This window comes from Phoenix dactylifera, unplaced genomic scaffold, assembly GCF_009389715.1.
Source record: "Phoenix dactylifera cultivar Barhee BC4 unplaced genomic scaffold, palm_55x_up_171113_PBpolish2nd_filt_p 000007F, whole genome shotgun sequence".
Classification (NCBI taxonomy): Eukaryota; Viridiplantae; Streptophyta; class Magnoliopsida; order Arecales; family Arecaceae; genus Phoenix; species Phoenix dactylifera.
Window position 1 is genome coordinate 2,913,359 of NW_024067666.1, and position 20,091 is coordinate 2,933,449.

The 20,091-nt window shown below is 40.9% G+C and overlaps 4 protein-coding genes across 4 annotated transcripts; 2 read left to right on the forward strand and 2 right to left on the reverse strand.

Annotated features, from left to right (window-relative positions):
* Positions 1-441: 441 nt before the first annotated feature.
* On the reverse strand, positions 442-3,179 carry LOC103723691 (cytochrome P450 81Q32-like). The gene is made up of 2 exons (XM_039115754.1): positions 2,208-3,179; positions 442-1,275 (listed from the first exon to the last, which is right to left on the reverse strand). Exons 1-2 carry the CDS (start codon positions 3,159-3,161, stop codon positions 652-654), a joined length of 1,578 nt encoding a protein of 525 aa, XP_038971682.1. The 5' UTR covers positions 3,162-3,179; the 3' UTR covers positions 442-651.
* Positions 3,180-6,168: 2,989 nt separating this feature from the next.
* LOC103700947 (myb-related protein P-like) lies at positions 6,169-6,662 on the forward strand. The gene is given in 3 exon segments (XM_039115838.1): positions 6,169-6,261; positions 6,263-6,383; positions 6,526-6,662. Coding segments are annotated over 3 exon segments (273 nt in total). The 5' UTR covers positions 6,169-6,246.
* A 634-nt stretch (positions 6,663-7,296) lies between these two features.
* Positions 7,297-11,538, reverse strand: LOC103723684 (cytochrome P450 81Q32-like). Its single transcript, XM_008814670.4, has 2 exons — positions 10,563-11,538; positions 7,297-8,139 (listed from the first exon to the last, which is right to left on the reverse strand). Exons 1-2 carry the CDS (start codon positions 11,535-11,537, stop codon positions 7,516-7,518), a joined length of 1,599 nt encoding a protein of 532 aa, XP_008812892.3. The 5' UTR covers position 11,538; the 3' UTR covers positions 7,297-7,515.
* Positions 11,539-14,103: 2,565 nt separating this feature from the next.
* LOC103699120 (cytochrome P450 81Q32-like) lies at positions 14,104-16,663 on the forward strand. The gene is made up of 2 exons (XM_039115755.1): positions 14,104-15,060; positions 15,905-16,663. The coding sequence occupies exons 1-2, from the start codon at positions 14,155-14,157 to the stop codon at positions 16,517-16,519; spliced, it is 1,521 nt and encodes a 506-aa protein (XP_038971683.1). The 5' UTR covers positions 14,104-14,154; the 3' UTR covers positions 16,520-16,663.
* The last annotated feature ends 3,428 nt before the right edge of the window (positions 16,664-20,091 follow it).

Consider the following 20,091-nt stretch of genomic DNA (forward strand, 5'->3'; position numbering starts at 1 on the left):
TAATCTAACATTAGCGCTTGGGCTTCATCCAACATGAGTGACATGGTCTAGCGTATATAATGCTCAGTACAATCTTTTCCCCTTCTTAGAACACTTGTTATCTTATCGAAGAAACCTGATTTTGCATAATGTTGGACCAAGCATATTGTCTTTGATCAATTCACAAGATAAATTTGTTATGATAAGATACTCAAAACTACTTTTGCTTTGAAAAGACACTTAAAAGAAAGGATCTGTAATCACATCAAGGAATGAAAAGTCAGAACCTTAGACAATTAATCCCGAATCCTCTTAAAAAGCAACATATCTTAGACAGCATAACCCCCAAATATATGTTTGTTTGTAATGGTGCTGTCCTTGCCTAATCAACACATGGTTTAGCTAAAAAACAACTTGTTATATATGGTTCTGCATTAAGAGTCCTCATAGCAAATCAGCAAGGAACCTGAAAGTGGTCTTAAACTTGTATTAAGAACCCCAAACTGAAAAATATAGTGCAAATATTCCATTGTCTCCATGCAAAAAAAAGAGAAAAGCTTCAACTGAAACTGTAAACCGAGACCAAGTAGCCTCGTCTGCCTGCTGCCAAGCAAGGCATCACGCCATCAACACAGAGCTGTTTCGAACTCCAAACAAGTTTGGTCGTAGTTGCTAACCTTCAACTCTCTCGTCAACCAGGCTTGTCGCAAACCGCCTTGGCTTATACCCTGCCACCAAAGGCACGGCCTTGGGCATGGTGATCCCTGCTTCCTCGCTCAAATCCACTGGATCACCACTGCAGTCCCACTCAAAGCACTGGACCAAGGCCCCCAGCGCCAGCCCCACCACGCGCATGGCCAGGCCCTCGCCGGGACATCCTCTTCTCCCCAACCCAAACGGCAGCATTCCATGCTCCTTCTCCCTTCCAGCTTCCAGGAGCCTCTCCGGCCTGAAGCTCGTCGGCTCCGGCCAGAGCTTGGGGTCCCTCTGGATCGCCCACACGTTGACGAGCAAAACTGTGCCGCGCGGCACGCGGTAGCCTCCGACGATGCAGTCCTCCGAGGACTCGTGGGGTGGCACGATCGGAGCTGGAGGGAACAGCCGGAGAGTCTCGTTGATGATGGCGTGGAGGAATGGGAGCTTGGGGAGGTCCGATTCGTCTACGAGGCGGTCTTGTCCGACCTGGAGGTCGAGCTCTTCTCTGGCCTCCTTCAATGCCTCTGGGTGGTTCAGCAGGAGCGACATGGCCCACTCTATTGTTACAGCCGTAGTATCCGTGCCGGCCGCTAACAGCACCTGCATTAATCCAGATAATTAATTTCAGAAAGAATTTAGCAAAAAATAATGATTCTAGTGGTAGAATTACGTGCACTCATGAACAATTATTCTAAAAGCTTGTTCATGCACTGACACCGATACCTGTCCTATAACTAAAAACTCCATATCTATACCCCCTCGTACCTAACCCGGATGGAATTCGATCGGATTAATTAGATAGTGCGCGTAGGGTTGAGTCAGGCAGATAAGACGGATAAGGTTGGGTAAAAAACTTATCATGCAAACATTTTAAAATAATTATAACTTTAGATGGAGGGACTTAGATTAAGGTTATATCAGATCGGGTTTGGGGCGGGGCAGACTATTACCGACCCAAACCTGGTTTGAGTATTTTATTTAGAACCCATATTTGCTTTAGATTTAAACAAGTTGGATAAAATCTGCCCAATTCGAGCTAGATTGAGTCGGGTATCTAGTGGGCCGGCTACAATTACCACTCCTATTGATGATGTGGAAAGAGAGGTCCAGGCAACAAAGAAAATGATCTTCTAACAGGATTTGAGATCTATATTAGAGATCTATATGTGGTAGCATTGCCTGTTTAGTGGGTTATGTTCTCTTCCCCTCTTCAATCATGAGATTGTGGGCTCCCACCAACTATATTGCTATATATATTTTTAAGGGCAAGTTGAGATGCACTCTGGATCGTCTGCCTTATGTTATTTAATGAATGGAATGAAATTTCTATCCAGTCTTTGATTTCAATATTCATTTTACTTTTAATCCTTGCCTCATACTTCTATTCAAAAGAATAGATATTTCAGCCGAAAAAAAAAATCCTAAACAATTTGCGGATTTTCCATTAATTCAAATAGTATACATGCAGTTGATCGAAACTGTCAGTCATGTCACAAAATCTTTTAGCATAGTTTGCGAAGGTGCATACTTACCACGAGAAGGGCTTTGATCATTTCATCCGTATGGTATTCCGGGTCACCTTGTTGGAGAGACAACAATACGTCAACAATAGTCTTCCTTCTTCCTTCCCCTCCTCCGCCTGCCACTGCTTTATGAGAGACAGGACAACGATCACCTCTTCTATGCTCATCAATCAGGCCCTGCATGAAGTCATCCCTCTTCTCCTGCAACCTCATTAACTTCCTCTTCACCCCTCCATGATCCAGCAATCGGAGGATTGGCAAGAAGTCACCAAGATTCGTCATGATATTCGACGCAAACGTCTCCTCCACAATCTCTTGGAACCTCCTGGCCTCCTCTGAGTCCTCTTCATCCTCCCCATAATACCGCTTTCCGGCGATCATCCTCATCATCACGTTTAACGTTAGTTCAAATAACCTCTTCTTCAGCTCCACCTTCCGAAACCCGTTCTTGCCGTTAGAGTCGATAACAAGTCGTCTAATCAAGGCCATGACCTCCTCTCTCCGTAATCCGGAGAACGAGTGGAGTCGAGCTGTTGAGAAGATTTCGACGGTGGCGATTCGCCGTAGGTTCCGCCAGTGGTGGCCGTAGGAAGCCCAGACCATGGAAGTGTAATTGTAGCCGAGGTATTTCCCGGCGAGGAGGCGGGGGCGGTTGGCGAAGATGACATCGTTCTTGGAGAAGCATTCCTCAGCGGCATCGGGCGAGGAGACTACGAGGATGGGCCGGGATCCGAAGCGCAGAGAGATGACTGGGCCATAACGGGCGGAGAGAGCAACGAGGGAGCGGTGGAGGGGTTTCTTTAGGAGGTGGAGATGGCCAAGTATGGGGAGAGAAGGAGGACAAGGTGGCGAGTTCTTGCCTCGGTCGAGTCGGGTGAAGAGGAGGAGGAGGAGGATTGATAAGAAGATGGCCGCGTAGTGGATGATATCCATCTTTGGTTCTTGGTCTCCCCGGGCGTTCATTTGTTTGGATGGTTTCTGCAAGGATATGAGAGCTAGCCGTCGGTCAGTCTTCGCTTTCTGGGGCCGGATGACCTCATGGTGCATTAATTAGATATTTAGCTGTGGCAATTGATGATTTGTCTTCTTCTGTTCGTTTGTCATGGCAGTTGGTTGGCTCGCGAAATTAGTGGCTCACCGGTACCCAGGGGCGGCGCATTTGAGACTTCTTTTTTGTTTTGTTTTGTTTTGTTTTCAATGATGAAAAAAACCTGCTAATGGAAATGCCTTCTGTTGTGGAGGAGGGAGGGGGCCTTGAATTTAGTCCCACATCGACTAGTAGCAAAAAGGTTCTGTACCTTAAATGGGGGGTGTAAATCCTTTTCTTTCGAGGGCCTTTTTGTGGGACAAACCGTGAGGGCATCAGTCTCCCCCATTTGCGTTCGACGCGCGGGCCGGAGCGCCCAAAACGGACATTACCTCGGGAGGAATGCAGTTCTTTTTCTCTGCTAGCTTAATATGGGCTATGCTGTTGTATGAGTCTCCGGCCAAAGGCTGTCCCCGCAACACCTCCAAACCTTTAATGTAAAATTCATACCATATAAATCAATTTCTTATCACTATTATCCTCAATTGGTTTCACTTTTATGTCTATTTCAGTATGCTGATTTCTCTTTCTATATTCTGATTTCGGCCTATTATTCTATTATTCTATCATACCACGTAGAGTTTTCAACTTTTTTTGTCCTTTATATCTTGCAACACTCCGAACAAGACTTATTCCATATCTACGAAGCCTTTGAACATATTCCATATCTATGAAGTGTTTGTTCGCATGAACAAGAGGCAAGAACAAGACATGATATGGGTACACTAATACCACAAATCTTGAAAAAAATGCCATCCAATACATCGAGGAATGTTAGCGTCTACATAGTATATATAAACAAGTATTCATAAAACATAACGAGCTGTTACAATATCATAGTCATCGATCCATGCAGTAATATCCAGCATCATATACATTTATTTAACCACCCATCATGAAGTCAAAAAGACCATTATTCATCAGAGTATGCTGGCGGCATCAGAGAAGTATCTGGAGCCCTTTTTGGGTTCTTAAAAAAATAGGTTAATTGAAATAAGTACTCAGAGATGGAGCCACATGTGAAATAGATTGCTATAATTAGTCTAATAAATTTCTTGATATGCAAGGACATCCTTCCACCCAAAAAAAAAAAAAAAAAACAAAGAACTAGGTAGCCAAGAACAGGAAGGAACTATGCTGGAGCAGCTCGTAGCGAGTTCCGACTCTTCCGAGTTCTGACTTCGGCTTCGGTGAATGGCGATCCTAGTCTCCCTCGGAGGCCTTTTTGGGCTGAGGCCTTAGGCGACCGTCTTGGTCGTTTAAGGCTTGGGCCGTTCCTGCACATAACCCCCAAATATATATTTGTTTGTAATGGTCCGTCCTTGCCTAATCAACACATGGTTTAGCTAAAAAACAACTTGTTGCATGCACTACAGGAAAACTAACCTATCCCGACACTTTTTGCAACATTTAGCGACACTTATACGCATCGGCTAAAGTTCCACCGACATAATGCAAAGCGTCGCCAAAGCGTCGGCGATACCGGAGTGGCAAAACTTTTTACCGACGCTAGACGAAAGCATCGGCAAAAACCGGATAATTACCGATGTTTAAAAGTGTCGGTAAATCCCGTTTTTTCCGATGCTAATGAAAGCATTTGAAGCGTCGGCATAGATGTGTCAGGCCTGTGCCACGACGTTTTTTACAGACGCTTAAAAGCGTCAGAAATTGTATTCTTTATAAAAAAATAAAAATAAAAATTCATATTATAAAACACACATTATAAAATACATATTATAACAATATGAACCTGTACTATATTAACATTGACACAAATATTCAAATCATTAGAAATATTTATATTGTCATATCCGATTAAATTTACATAATATGTTTAGAATTACAATGTACTTTGAAAAATAAGAAACATATACATATCAAACTTCATAAAAAACAGTCTAGAAGGTATCAGAGACGGGATTTAGCTCCATCATCATCATCTCTACGAACGTTTGAAGTATCAAGAATCTAAAAAAAAAAAGAGAAACCTTAGAAATTAGAAATAATGTGATACATTAACATATATATCATAATTGATAATATGTAAAGTATTCAAATATATATAGTTATTTACATGAGAAGGAAGAAATCGTTGTAACATAGATGAAATATTCGCAAGCCGAGACTGCAAATTTTTTTAGTAGTGTGTTCTATAATTAAGGGTTGGTTAGATGAAGACGATAATTTAGACTCTCCATGAAATATCCATTCCGTATAACCCTTCAGAAAACCATTCCATACCAAATGTTCTTCAACAGTTTGTGGAGCCATAGCAAAACAATTTACACATTTTTGACATGGACAAAAAATATTCCTATTCATTTCAAATTTCTCAAAAGCAAATTTAACGAAATTCTGAACTCCATTTAAATATTCGGCACTGGATCTCGACTTATTTATCCAACTTTTGTCCATTCTATTAAAATACTGATTGAATTGCAACTAATATAAAAATAATAATAATTAAAATTAGGGTATGAATCACCAATACGAACTCATGGTATAAAAAAGGGATATTGATCCATTGCATTATTGTTGCATGTGCTACTAAAAGTAGTCATATTAAAGTGAAAGGGTGCTAAACTAAATCAAATCCTTAGTTTGAGGCCTCATGAATCATCAACCTTTAGTTTAGAATGAATCATCATTCTAAAAAATCGCCGGCATGAGAACATAGAGGCATCAATGATCTTATAGGCCATTTTAAATAATCTTTTCAAATAATTATTAAAAAAAGTAAAAAGAACACAATGTCATATCTATCAACAACACAATGTACTGACCGTTCTGGTTGGCACATTTGAAAGACTTCCATTCAGCAGATTTTGACTGGATCCTACTTGAGTCTAACTATTCCTCAAACTCTCAAGCCTCACATCCACACCCACGCTTTTGGACCCAGGTGATGTGCTCGCGGCAGCCTCTTCTCTCTTGGGCTCTTCGCACTAACTAGAGAAAGAAATGGGAAGAGCTCCTTGCATGCTGTGAGAAGGTGGGGCTGAAGAAGAGGAGGTGGACGGCAGAGGAGGATGAGATACTGATCAAGTACATTGCGGCCAATGGAGAAGGGTCCTGGAGGTCCTTGCCTAAGAATGCAGGTATACGAAGCTCTAAACTTAGAAAGCACTGTTTTCTTCTCTAGTTTTCCTTTTCCAAGGCTCAAATCGAGCTGGCTCGATCGCTCAAGACGCCCCAGATGATGTTATACTAATTATTTGTTGGTTTGTGGGGGTCTGGAAGGCATGTTGAGGTGCGGCAAGAGCTGCAGGCTAAGGTGGATAAACTACCTCAGAGCTGACCTCAAGGGAGGCAACATTTCGAAGGAGGAGGAGGAGGAGATCATCATCAAACTCCATGCCACTTTAGGAAACCGGTAATGAAGGAGGAGGAGGAGGCTGATCTCAGACGAGGGCAAGGTCGACGGCGGCGAGGCAGCGGAATCTTCGATCGTCGATCGGGGCTCGGGATGGAGGTGAGATTAGTTTGCTGTCGGCACGCAGCTAGGGCATCGACCGAGAGAGGATGAGGAGAGAAGGTTGGGCGAGCGTTAAAAACAAGAAAAAAACAAAGAGGAGGAGGAGGAGGAGGAGGCTTACCTCATATGAGGGCAAGGTCGATGGTGGCGGGGAAGCAAAATCTTCGATTGCCGATCGGGGCTCGGGATGGAGGTGAGATCAGTTTGATGTCGACGCGCAGCTAGGGCATCGACCGAGAGAGGGTGAGAGAAGGGGGCCGGGCGAGCGGTTGGGAGGGTTTTATATTTTTTAACGACGCTTTTAAGCGTCGTCGTTTCTAAATGTTTTAACGACGCTTTAGAGCATCGTCACTTCTGGAGCTTTACCGATGCAAGGGGGAAGCGTCAGCAAAGGTTGGTGTTGAGCTAAACTTTTACGACGCTTCCCCCTAGCATCGGGAAAACACAGTCGGCAAAACTCACATTTGCTGTAGTGATGTATATGGTTCTCCATTAAGAGTCCTCATAGCAAATGAGCAAGGAACCTGAAAGTGGTCTTAAACTTATAATCTTCCAGAAACTTGCAATGTATATATTAAGAACCCCAAATTGAAAAATATAGTGCAATTCCATTCTCTCCATGCAAAAAAAAGAGAAAAAGCTTCAACTGAAACTGTAAACCGAGACCAAGTAGCCTCGTCTGCCTGCTGCTAAGCAAGGCATCACACCATCAACACAGAGCTGTTTCGAACTCCAAACAGGTTTGGCCGTAGTTGCTAACCTTCAACTCTCTCGTCAACCAGGCTTGTCGCAAACGGCCTTGGCTTATACCCTGCCACCAAAGGCACGGCCTTGGGCACGGTGATCCCTACTCCCTCGCTCAAATCCACTGGATCGCCACTGCAGTCCCACTCAAAGCACTGGACCAAGGCCCCCAGCGCCAGCCCCACCACGCGCATGGCCAGGCCCTCGCCGGGACACCCTCTTCTCCCCAACCCAAACGGCAGCATCCCATGCTCCTTCTCCCTTCCATCTTCCAGAAGCCTCTCCGGCCTGAAGCTGGTCGGCTCCGGCCAGAGCTTGGGGTCCCTCTGGATCGCCCACAAGTTGACGAGCAAAACTGTGCCGCGCGGCACGCGGTCGCCTCCGACGATGCAGTCCTCCGACGACTCGTGGGGTGCAAGGATCGGAGCTGGAGGGAACAGCCGGAGAGTCTCGTTGATGACGGCGTGGAGGAATGGGAGCTTGGGGAGGTCCGATTCGTCTACGAGGCGGTCTTGTCCGACCTGGAGGTCGAGCTCTTCTCTGGCCTTCTTCAATGCCGCTGGGTGGTTCAGCAGGAGCGACATGGCCCACTCTATTGTTACAGCCGTAGTATCCGTGCCGGCCACTAACGGCACCTGCATTGATCCAGATAATTAATTTCAGAAAGAATTTAGCAAAAAATAATGATTCAAGTAGTAGAATTACGCGCACTCATGAACAATAATTCTAAAAGCTTGTTCATGCACTGGAGTCATGTTCTCCAATCCCTTTAGTTCCCAATCAGGTTTTGCCATGTCAGCGGATAAACCAAACATGAAAAATATTTTAATATGCAAGATATTTAATTTCCTGAGTCATTTGCTTTTGGTACCTAAAAAACCGATTTTTATTTATTTGAACGTCATTTTATTATGCTAAAATCTGCAATGAACCGCTTTTAGATCTAGCTAGTTAAATAATAATAATAATTTGTACAAATCCATATCCAAATTTGCCACATGTATCCATGATGACTGCGGGTCCATAACTTTCATAATTGTGGTCGGAGGGGATACGGATGATTAGGTATGGCAATGGATTGGGCTAATATTCATACCTGTTCTATAACTAAAACTCCATATCTATACCCACCTCGTACCTAACCCGGATGGAATTGGATCGGATTAATTAGATAGTGCGGGTAGGGTCGAGTCGGATAGATAAGACGGATCGGATCGAGTAAAGAACTCATCATTTAAACATTTTAAAATAATTGTAACTTTAGATGGAGGGATTTAGATTAAGGTTATATCAGGTTGGGTTTGGGGTGGAGAACAATATTACCTGCATCCGACCGAAACCTGCTTCGAGTATGTTATCTAGAGCCCATATTTGCTTTAGATTTAAACAAGTTGGATAAAACCTGCCCAATTCGAGCCAGATCGGGTATCTAGTGGGTCGGCTACAATTACCACTCCTATTGATGATGTGGAAAGGGAGGTCCAGGTAAGTGGCAGCGGAGAAAATGATCTTCTAACAGGATTTGAGATCTATATGTGGTAGCATTGCATGTTTAGTGGGTTATGTTCTCTTCCCCTCCTCAATCATGAGATTGTGGGCTCCCACCAACTATATTGCTATATATATTTTTAAGGGCAAGTTGAGGTCCACTCTGGATTGTCTGCCTTATGTTATTGAATGAATGGAATGAAATTTCTATCTAGTCTTTGATTTCAATATTCATTTTACATTTAATCCTTGCCTCATACATGTGCATATGTGTGAAAAGAAGATCTATAGGTGCATATGAACAAAACATAAAATGCTATGTAAGGGATAAATATAAGAAGGCAATTAAACAAAGAACTGGTGTTAAATTTTCTCTATTTCTAAAATGCTAAGCACAAAAGGGCATCTTTTTAGGTCTCGAGACAAAGGGAGGATATAGCTATTGGGTGAAAGCCGGTTACATCCAATATTTTATCCGAGAATCTCTATTTGCCAAGCAAAAAAGTATGATGAGAAGGACTAATTCCAATACAAAAAGAAATCTTTAATAAAATTCTAGTGGCTTGGCCTCCACAATATTTTTCTCGAAAAAATGCTCATAATCAAGAAAGTGGAGAAAGCAAGATTAAACTTTCCCCTATTTATTAATATAATGCTCATAATCCAAAAGATAAGCCATGAGTATTTATGAATCCAAAAACTTGGAAAAGCTATTAGCAAAATAATGCATAATTTTTTGATAATTCAACTATATATATATATATATATATAGGGGATTGATAACCTACTCTCTGTTATGGTAGGTTATCAATCTACCCATTTTTTATTGGACAAAAAATATCCTTATTTTTTGTAACTTTTAAGAGTGTTTTATGTCTTTTTACAATCTCACATTAACTCACCCTCTCAACCCCCAATTAATGCTCTCTCCCTCTCTCTCTCTCTCTCTCCGGTGTGTGTGTATGTGTGTGTGTATGTATGCATGTATGTATATGTATGTATGTATGTCTATGTATGTATGTATATGTGTGTATGTATGTATGTATGTATGTATGTGTGTATGTATGTGTATGTATGTATGTGTATGTATGTATGTGTGTGTATGTATGTGTGTGTATGTATGTATGTGTATGTATGTATGTGTATGTATATGTATATGTATGAGAGAGAGAGCATTAATTGGAGTGGTTAAGAGGATGAGTAAATGTGAGATTGTAAAAAGACATAAAGTACCCTTAAAAGTTATAAAAAGTAAGGGTATTTTTTGTCTGATAGATTGATAACCTACCATAACAGAGAGTAGGTTATCAATCCCCATATATATATATATATATATATATATATATATATATATATATATATATATATATATATATATATATATATATATATATATATATATATATATATATATATCTCACTTCTATTCAAAAGAATAGATATTTCAGCCGAGACAAAAAAATCCTAAACAATTTGCGAATTTTCCATTAATTCAAATAGTATGCTATTGATCGAAACTGTCAGTCTTGTCACAAAATCTTCTAGTATAGTTTGTGAAGGTGCAACTTACCACGAGAAGGGCTTTGATCATTTCATCCGTATGGTATTCCGGGTCACCTCGTTGGAGAGACAACAATACGTCAACAATAGTCTTCCTCCTTCCCTCCCCTCCTCCGCCTGCCCCTGCTTTATGAGAGACAGAACAACCATCACCTCTTCTATGCTCATCAATCAGGCCCTGCATGAAGGCATCCCTCTTCTCGTGCAACCTCATCAACTTCCTCTTCACCCCTCCATGATCCAGCAATCGGATGATTGGCAAGAAGTCACCAAGATTCGTCATGACATTCAACGCAAACGTCTCCTCCACCATCTCTTGGAACCTCCTGGCCTCCTCTGAGTCCTCTTCATCCTCCCCATAATACCGCTTTCCGGCGATCATCCTCATCATCACGTTTAACGTTAGTTCAAATAACCTCTTCTTCAGCTCCACCTTCCGAAACCCGTTCTTGCCGTTAGAATCGATAACAAGTCGTCTAATCAAGGCCATGACCTCCTCTCTCCGTAATCCGGAGAACGAGTGGAGTCGATCTGTTGAGAAGATTTCGACGGTGGCGATTCGCCGTAGGTTCCGCCAGTGATGGCCGTAGGAAGCCCAGATCATGGAAGTGTAATTGTAGCCAAGGTATTTCCCGGCGAGGTAGCGGGGGCGGTTGGCGAAGATGACATCGTTCTTGGAGAAGCATTCCTCAGCGGCATCGGACGAGGAGACTACGAGGATGGGCCGGGATCCGAAGCGCAGAGAGATGACTGGGCCATAACGGGCGGAGAGAGCAACGAGGGAGCGGTGGAGGGGTTTCTTTAGGAGGTGGAGATGGCCAAGTATGGGGAGAGAAGGAGGACAAGGTGGCGAGTTCTTGCCTCGGTCGAGTCGGGTAAAGAGGAGGAGGAGGAGGATTGATAAGAAGATGGCCGCGTAGTGGATGATATCCATCTTTGGTTCTTGTTCTCCCCGGGCGTTCATTTGTTTCAATGGTTTCTGCATGGAGATAAGAGCTAGCCGTCGGTCAGTCTTCGCTTTCTCGGGCCGGATGACCTCATGGTGCATTAATTAGACATTTAGATGTGGCAATTGATGATTTGTCTTCTTCTGTTCGTTGTCACGGAAGTTGGTTGGCTCACGAAATTAATGGCTCACCGGTTCCCATCATAACTCTCCATCATGCCAAAAGACAAACAAAAATATATCATATGATATTCTATAAATAATAAATTTTAATTTTTTTATAAATATCCTCTTAAATATCGAATTTTACGTAAATATTTTTTTAAAATTAATTTTTATATACATACCCTCCTAAAATACTTATTTTGCTATTCTTTCTTTTTTTTAATCCTTATTAGCAGTTTCAAATTAAAATAACTAAAATATTCTTAATGGATAAATGTGCCAAAAAAAATATTTTTAAGACGATCATGATGAAAAATAAAAAATAATTTTAAAATTTTATTTTATTTTTAATTAAAATAAATATGATTTTTATTAACAGTGTTAAAAGAACTGTTATATTAGGAATATTTGTGCAAAAACAGTATTTTATAAGGATAAATAAATAAATATAAATTTTAAGAGAATATTTACATAAATTTAAATTTTTAGAAGGGTATTTATAAAAAAATCTAAATTTTTATTATATGATATATATGTGTGTGTGTGTGTTATAGATATATTATATATATATATATATATATATATGAAAATGGAGGCTTTCAGTAAAGCTCCTCATTCATCATCAATGCTCGAAGCCATGGCTAAATCTTATTTAATTTCAGGCGCAGACACGTCGAACGTGATAGGCGAAGGGGCAGTTTCGGAAATTCAAAGAAGGGAGAACCCCGCAGACATCAAAATTAATCCACGACCTACGCGAGGTCTAAGCACCCCGTGATCCACCCCCTTCCAACCACGCCCCAACCTTAGCGTTTTAATTACCTAAACCCCCCTCCTAAAATATATATATATATATAGGGGATTGATAACCTACTCTCTGTTATGGTAGGTTATCAATCTACCCATTTTTCATTTGACAAAAAATACCCTTACTTTTTATAACTTTTAAGGGTACTTTATGTCTTTTTACAATCTCACATTTACTCACCCTCTTAACCCCTCCAATTAATGCTCTCTCCCTCTCTCTCTCTCTCTCATACATATACATATACATATGCATGCATACATACATACACATACATACATACACACACATACATACATACATACATACATACACATACATACATACATACATACATACACATACATATATACACATACACACATACATACATACATACATACATACATACATACATACACACACACACATATACATACATACATAGACATACATACATACATATACATACATGCATACGTATGTATGTACATACATGCATACACACACATATACACACACACCGGAGAGAGAGAGAGGGAGAGAGCATTAATTGGGGGTTGAAAGGGTGAGTTAATGTGAGATTGTAAAAAGACATAAAGCACCCTTAAAAGTTACAAAAAATAAGGGTATTTTTTGTCCAATGAAAAATGGATAGATTGATAACCTACCATAACAGAGAGTAGGTTATCAATCCCCATATATATATATATATATATAGAGAGAGAGAGAGAGAGAAAAAGAGAGAGAGATAGATATTTCAAAAAAATTTCAATTAAAATTTTATTTATTACTATGTATAGATATATTTTTACTTTATATGGCACAAAAGATGATGGTATCTGGAGTTTCTTAATCTTTCTGAAATTACACTTACATGTGAAATTTTCTTACAAAAGATTAATGGGTGGTCTAGCGCATCAGACTCCATAGGTAGGGCTATTATGTGCGGGGTGACCATACATGATGACCCAGCACATACAATTAAGGGCATATTATCATGAAAACATTATAACATTACAAACGGAGAAAGACTAAGGGTTAAGGTCTAATAAAGTGCATGTTGTCTCTTAAATATTCTAAGAAAAACACGAGTTTTCTCTTTCCTCATATGACAGAATGCATGAAAAAATAAAAAAATAATTAATATCAAAAACTATTTATATTTAAAATTGATATAAAAAAATGAGTTTTGAGAAAAATGTTTAGTCAAAAAATAATGCAAATGGAAATAATATTTGTTATTGATATCAAAATCAACTATTATAATGTGTTATGACATATTCATTTATTAAGAAAAAGAAATTTATTCTTCAAGTGAGAAGGTATTAAGATCTTATAAACATATGAAGGGCAAGTAATTTTTGATGAATATGATGGTTCTAAATAATAAATACAGGTTTTATTCAATATGGTTCTTTATGAAAATATAGCAATATAATATCATGATAATAAGTTTATTATCATATCAACTATATTAAATAAAGAATTTTTCATTAGTATTACTATATTAAATAATAAGTTTCCTGGGTCACTAAAAAAAAAAAAAGTCCAGTTTTTTTTTAAAAAAAGGACCGAGTGTTAGGTCAAACACAAAAAAACTATATATCGTCATCGCTTACATCACATCGGCTTGAAGTCCGCCTTACACGCAAACGAAGTGATAAGGAGGACGCGGAGGCAGTCCCGTGGCGGAGATCAAAGGAAATGGAAACGGCCACCTTCTACTACTGTGCGGTGCTCTTCTTGGCCCTCCTCTTTACTTCCAAAAGCTTCTTCCAATCCAAGAACGCCCGTCTCCGAAGTCCACCCACCGGTCCCCTCGCCCTCCCCGTCGTCGGCCACCTCCACCTCCTCCGCCAGCCCATCCACCGCACCCTCTCCGCCATCTCCGCCCGCCACGGCCCTCTCCTCCTCCTCCGCTTCGGCTCCCGCCCCGTCCTCCTCGTCTCCTCCCCCTCCGCCGCCGAGGACTGCTTCACCGTCAATGACATCACCTTCGCCAACCGCCCCCAGATCCTCTCCAGCAAGCACTTCGGCTACGACTGCACCACCCTCGGCGCCTCCCCCTACGGCCCCCACTGGCGCAACCTCCGCCGCATCGCCACCCTCGAGATCTTCTCCCCCGCCCGAGTTGCTGCCTTCTCTGCCTCCCGTGCTGCTGAGGTCCGGTCGCTCCTCCGCCACCTCTTCGGCGACGGAGATAGAGCCGAGTTCAGGAAGGTGGAGATGAAGTCGAGGTTCTCGGAGCTGACGTTTAATGTGGCCATGCAGATGATAGCCGGGAGGAGGTACTACGGGGCGGAGGCCACGGAGGTGGCAGAGGAGGGGCGGCGGTTCCGGCGAGTTATCGAGGAGGCGTTTTTGGTGGCCGGGGCATCGACTTTGGAGGACTTCTTGCCATGGGTGAGGTGGGCAGGGTGGAACAGTGCCGAGAAAAGGATGGCGAGGTTAGCGAGGGAGATGGACGAGTTGTTCCAAGAGATGGTGGAGGAGCGAAGAAAGAAGAGGGGAAGAGAGGAGGGAAAGACAACTATTATCGATGTTATGTTGGAGATGCAGGAGGCCGAGCCTGGTTACTACACCGACGAGATCATCAAAGGAATAATTCTGGTACGTACGTTCATATATAGTAGCTTCTTTGATTCGATCTACTTCTATCACCAAGAATCATAAACTCTATTCAAACTGTTCTCTACAGTGGAAGTTTTTCCCCGTGAGAGAGATGGGGGAAAAAAGGTTTAAATGAATAGAATTCCTTCTTTGTTTATTTTTCTGCCTCCACCGATTATGGCAAGAAATTAAGGTGGGAAGGTGACATTCATTAAAACTCAAAATATGCTGGCGTGGTACTTCTCCATCCTCCATAAAATACCAACCACTAAATAAATTAATGTATAATCCATGAATGTGCGACTAACATTAAAATACAGTTACAGAAACAAATTAAGTCCAAGCAATTGATACCTAACCATGCTAGGAAATAAAAACTGCATGTGCTCCTAGGTCGATATACCTACGAGTAGCACAACCAGACTCCATCTTCGAGTAATTAAACTTGGTGAGGAGAAGTACCTCACAAACGCTCCTGGATGAGTTAGGAACAAAGTTCATGAGGTATTACTTTATAACATATCTCATCCATCGGAGACAATTACGGTGATTAGGATGATTGTTATCTCCGATTTGAAATACAATAAAATAAGATAGGAAGCTCATCCATACCCCTTGACCATATTGGAGGCCCTTATTTTGAATCCAGAACCAAGATTAATATCCTATAATAATAAAAATTGCTGTCAGGTTAGTGTGGGCTATATCTGGGATCAAAAACAACATCTTCTTCAAATTACTTTGCAGGAAAAAAAACAAAAAAATAGGACCTTGGTGGGCTTCATCTAATGATTTTATTTATCTCGTTTTCGCACATCTAACAATGACTATCATTTTATTTCAGAACCTAATATCAGCGGGAACGGACACTTCTGCTGGAACCATGGAGTGGGCATTGGCCTTGCTTCTCAATCATCCAGAGGCATTAAAGAAGGCCAAAGCCGAGATAGACATGCAAGTCGGTCATGCCCGGTTGGTCACTGACCATGACCTTCGCAATCTCCACTACCTCCAGAATGTCATCAAAGAAACCCTTCGTCTATTCCCAGCAGGCCCTCTTCTCCTGCCGCACGAGTCATCCGAGCAGTGTGTCGTACAGGGATATAGTGTTCCACGCGGCACGATGTTATTGGTTAATGCTTATGCCATACAAAGGGACCCACAGCTATGGACGAATCCCTTCGAGTTTAGGCCAGAGAGGTTTGATGAAGGAGAGGGGGAGGGATACAAGAACATCCCCTTTGGGTCTGGAAGGAGGAGGTGCCCGGGGGAGGGCTTGGCCATGAGAACTATGGGGTTAGCCTTGGGGTCTCTGATTCAGTGTTTTGAGTGGAAGAGAACGAGGGAGGAGGAGGTGGACATGACTGAAGGCTTGGGGCTCACTATGCCCAAGGCTGAACCCTTGGAGGCCTTGTACAAGCCATGTGGAAACATGACCGACGTTCTTTCTCAAATATGACCATGCTCACATTTATGTCCCTATAATAACTACTTTTATGATGTATCCGTACTTTAAATTTATGTGAAATATATGCATAAGCTGCAAACCAGTGAAGCGTAGAAGGATGAAATCTAATTGAGTGCAATGGTTTTCTTTGGCTAATTTATTGTCTTTTTAGTGAGGTGAGAATTAATGCATTAATTTGAAAGAAGTTGTGCTACTTGCTGGCCTTTCGAAGCCAAACTTCTTTCATATTGCTACTACATCTGCTTCACTAAAGTAGCATAGTCTGTTTTAGCATATAAGTTACTCCTCCTTATTTCAATTGCTTTTGTTGATCTCTTGAGTGATTTAGGATTTTGTTTTTATTTTACCTCTGATGAAAGGATATCTTCAATTCCCTTTTTTTTTCATACTAAATTCATTGATTGAATCTGCCCTATATATTGAACCGACATTGTTTTCTTTTGGAAACAAAAAGCTATTGTAGATCTTTAATCCATTCAATTTAGCCCATAGTTTGTTGTTGTTTGCAGGCCCAACTAACCAGATTCAATCATGCGCTGTTCTCCTATAAATTGTAAACTCAATCCATTCCACAAAGAACCATCATTGAGGGCTGCAAATGAGTTGGGTTAACCCTTAACTTGACCTGGTTCCATCTGGATTCGACGTGGTCCAACCGATTGCTCAGACTTGTGGTTCAGGTCGAGATCAAGATCAAGAAAAATGACTTGCTCGAAAAAGTGGGTCAATATCTAGGTCATATATTTTCATACTTAATGCGATTCATATAATAGTTGGGCCAAAATGGTCCAATTTATCGGGACTAAGCTTGGTCCAATCTGATTGAATCCAAAAACCCATTACTTTAACAACCCTAAACCATGTATAATTATCGAATTCCATGCATATGTTTGTATGATGGGGATTAAGCTTTTTCGTCTACGTCGAAGATCCGATAATAGTTAAATAATGGTAACGATATTAATAGCAGAAATTTATATTAATTTTGGTTTTCTAATTCTTTCTACTTGTTATCCATGTCATTATTTCTTCACCTTTTAAATGTATAATGGATAGTACAATTTTAAAAAGTTAATTCATTGACCTTGATCCTATATTTGATTTGATATAGAAACTAGCACATTATGTTGGGTCTACGTACGCACCCACCTTAGCCTGAATTATCAAATTGATTTAAAATAATTTTTCATATACTTGACCCAACTTGATGGTTTAGTTTGGATCTTGAAATAAATCATCCAAGGAAGCATCTCCTGGTGTGGCAATAAGCCTACTCAGCTCATTACTTCCATGAACTGCTGGGTTTACAACCTTTTGAGAGCTAACTTCTGGTATGCCGGAATAATCTGCAATTCAAAATCCATGATGACCAACCTTCCAGGTGCTCTTGCTGCGTAAATTTCTTCCTCCCAATTAAAGAGTGTTGCAGCAACAATCCGCTCGCTTAATTGGTGCTTCTCCGGACCCTTTCCTGGATCAGCACTGCTTGCAAGAGTTGACAAGCTCTCGAAAAATGCCACCGGATCAAATAAATTATGTAGTTCCCCATGTGGAAAGCTCATAGTTCTCGATCGATGCATATATAATTGCTCTAAAGGGCCACTCCCATTCATCTCATTATTTGGCAATGCAGTGCGACGGTGAACTTCATTTTCATCAAGCAGATACCAATCAGGAATGCCGATTTCTCTACCAGGAACAAGTCGTAATTGATAGCCAAGTAACAATGGCGTCCGGTAATTGGCTCGCCCCACGCAACTTATTTGATGCATAACTATGTGAACATCACGACCAGCTGCAATAAGATGCACTGCCAATGTTTCGTCTTAATCTTTATTGTCCCACTTAACCGGCTGCTCTGCTTGTTCTTCTGCACAAGATTCTTCTTCAATGAAAGAGACGGGCTCTCTATTTGGGCAGCTGCAATATGCCGAAAGCCTTAGTACTTGAAATACTTGCGAGGGTTCGGGATTGCTAAGAATGTCCTTATCCTTTATCTAAGAAAATTTAGCATTCAATAGGGTTGCAATTGCGTTACTTGCTCAATTTTTGGCTTCAATCTTCTAAGATATCGCGCTATAGTTTGCTCTTCGAGCTTTTTGATATCACATATCATAAAAAGTTATTCAAAATTCTATTGTGTGTGTGGCCTTCTACGGTCATGTCACACTGCCAAAGATTGTAGTGCTTTAGAATTTTTCTTGGTGGTAACCTTCAGGGAAAAACTTATGTTTGAGTTCGCAATGCATCTTGTCTCACGTTTGTATCGTGCCACATTCTTCATGCTCACATTGTCACTTCAGATTCTTCAACCAAATTAATGTGTACTTCTAGAGTTTGATGGCGACTAACTTGACACATTGATCATGGCAAATTTTGTTGAGTTCGACAAGTCATTTGACGGTGTGGAACCAACCAACAGAGATATCAGCTTGCAGGTATCCTTCAAAGTCGGGGATGTCTATTTTGATATCAAAGTCATGATGGTTGTGATGTGGTCTTCATTCATGTTGATGCCATGTATCTTCTTCACTTGATGAAGCTTGTCAGTTATAGGACGGATTGAAATCTTTTAGTTTCTTATCGGAATACTTGCTTTCATCATCAAAGAGTTCTCTATCAGAGTGGTAATTGGAATCCTGACGATGTCGACGTTCATGTAAATCTTAATGTCATCGAAATCGCTGATTTTCTTATTGAAGTTGTTGAAGCCGCTGATGAAATTCATCTATTCAATATCTTGTAAATCTTGCTCATGTTCAACATACATTTCGACATTGCAATGATGAGCGGCATTTTGAAACTATGCTTCGATACCAACTGACGCCAAAGAGGTATTGAAACTTGGACTCAAAAGTTGAAGAAGCAAGGGTATGTCGGTGCAATCGATTATGATGAAGTAGAAACCCCATTGCAAAAATGTATGATAGTCGTTGGAAGAGGAAGCAGGAATGAATCACTCTCTTTTAAGGCCGAAAACACTATATTGGGCTACCACTCTAAGCATATAGCTCTCACGTTCGTTCGCAAACCATAGGAATCTGCCAAAAAGAGTAGAGAGAGAGAGAGAATAGAAAGGAGGCAAGAATAATTTTTAGAAGAGATTTCTCATTAATCAATAACACAAGAATCTTAAGATGATTACAAAAAGAGCTCTAGTAGGAGTATTTTAAGTAGTACACGGGGACTCTTTTTTTATCCTTGTAATATGGAATTTCAAGTTTTATTCTAACTTGAACAATCCTAAGTACTAATTTTTCTAATAACATCAAAAGTGCTCAAAAAAAAAAATCTTACAAAAATCAAATTTTTTTTTAAAATTTAGTAACATCAGTCATTCTTAATCGATACAGAAAAATAACTAATCATCAAAAACTAGTCGTGTCTTGAGACTTATATATACGGGACCGCAACCTGTGTACCTGGGATCTGTAACCCACCTGTAACCCATGGGGCTAGGACTTGTGATATGTGCAGCATCATGTATGTCCTAGGCGCTCCAACATCAAATATGAAGAGGAGAAAACATGCATTGAATTGGATTTGCATAGAGGGAATTGGTT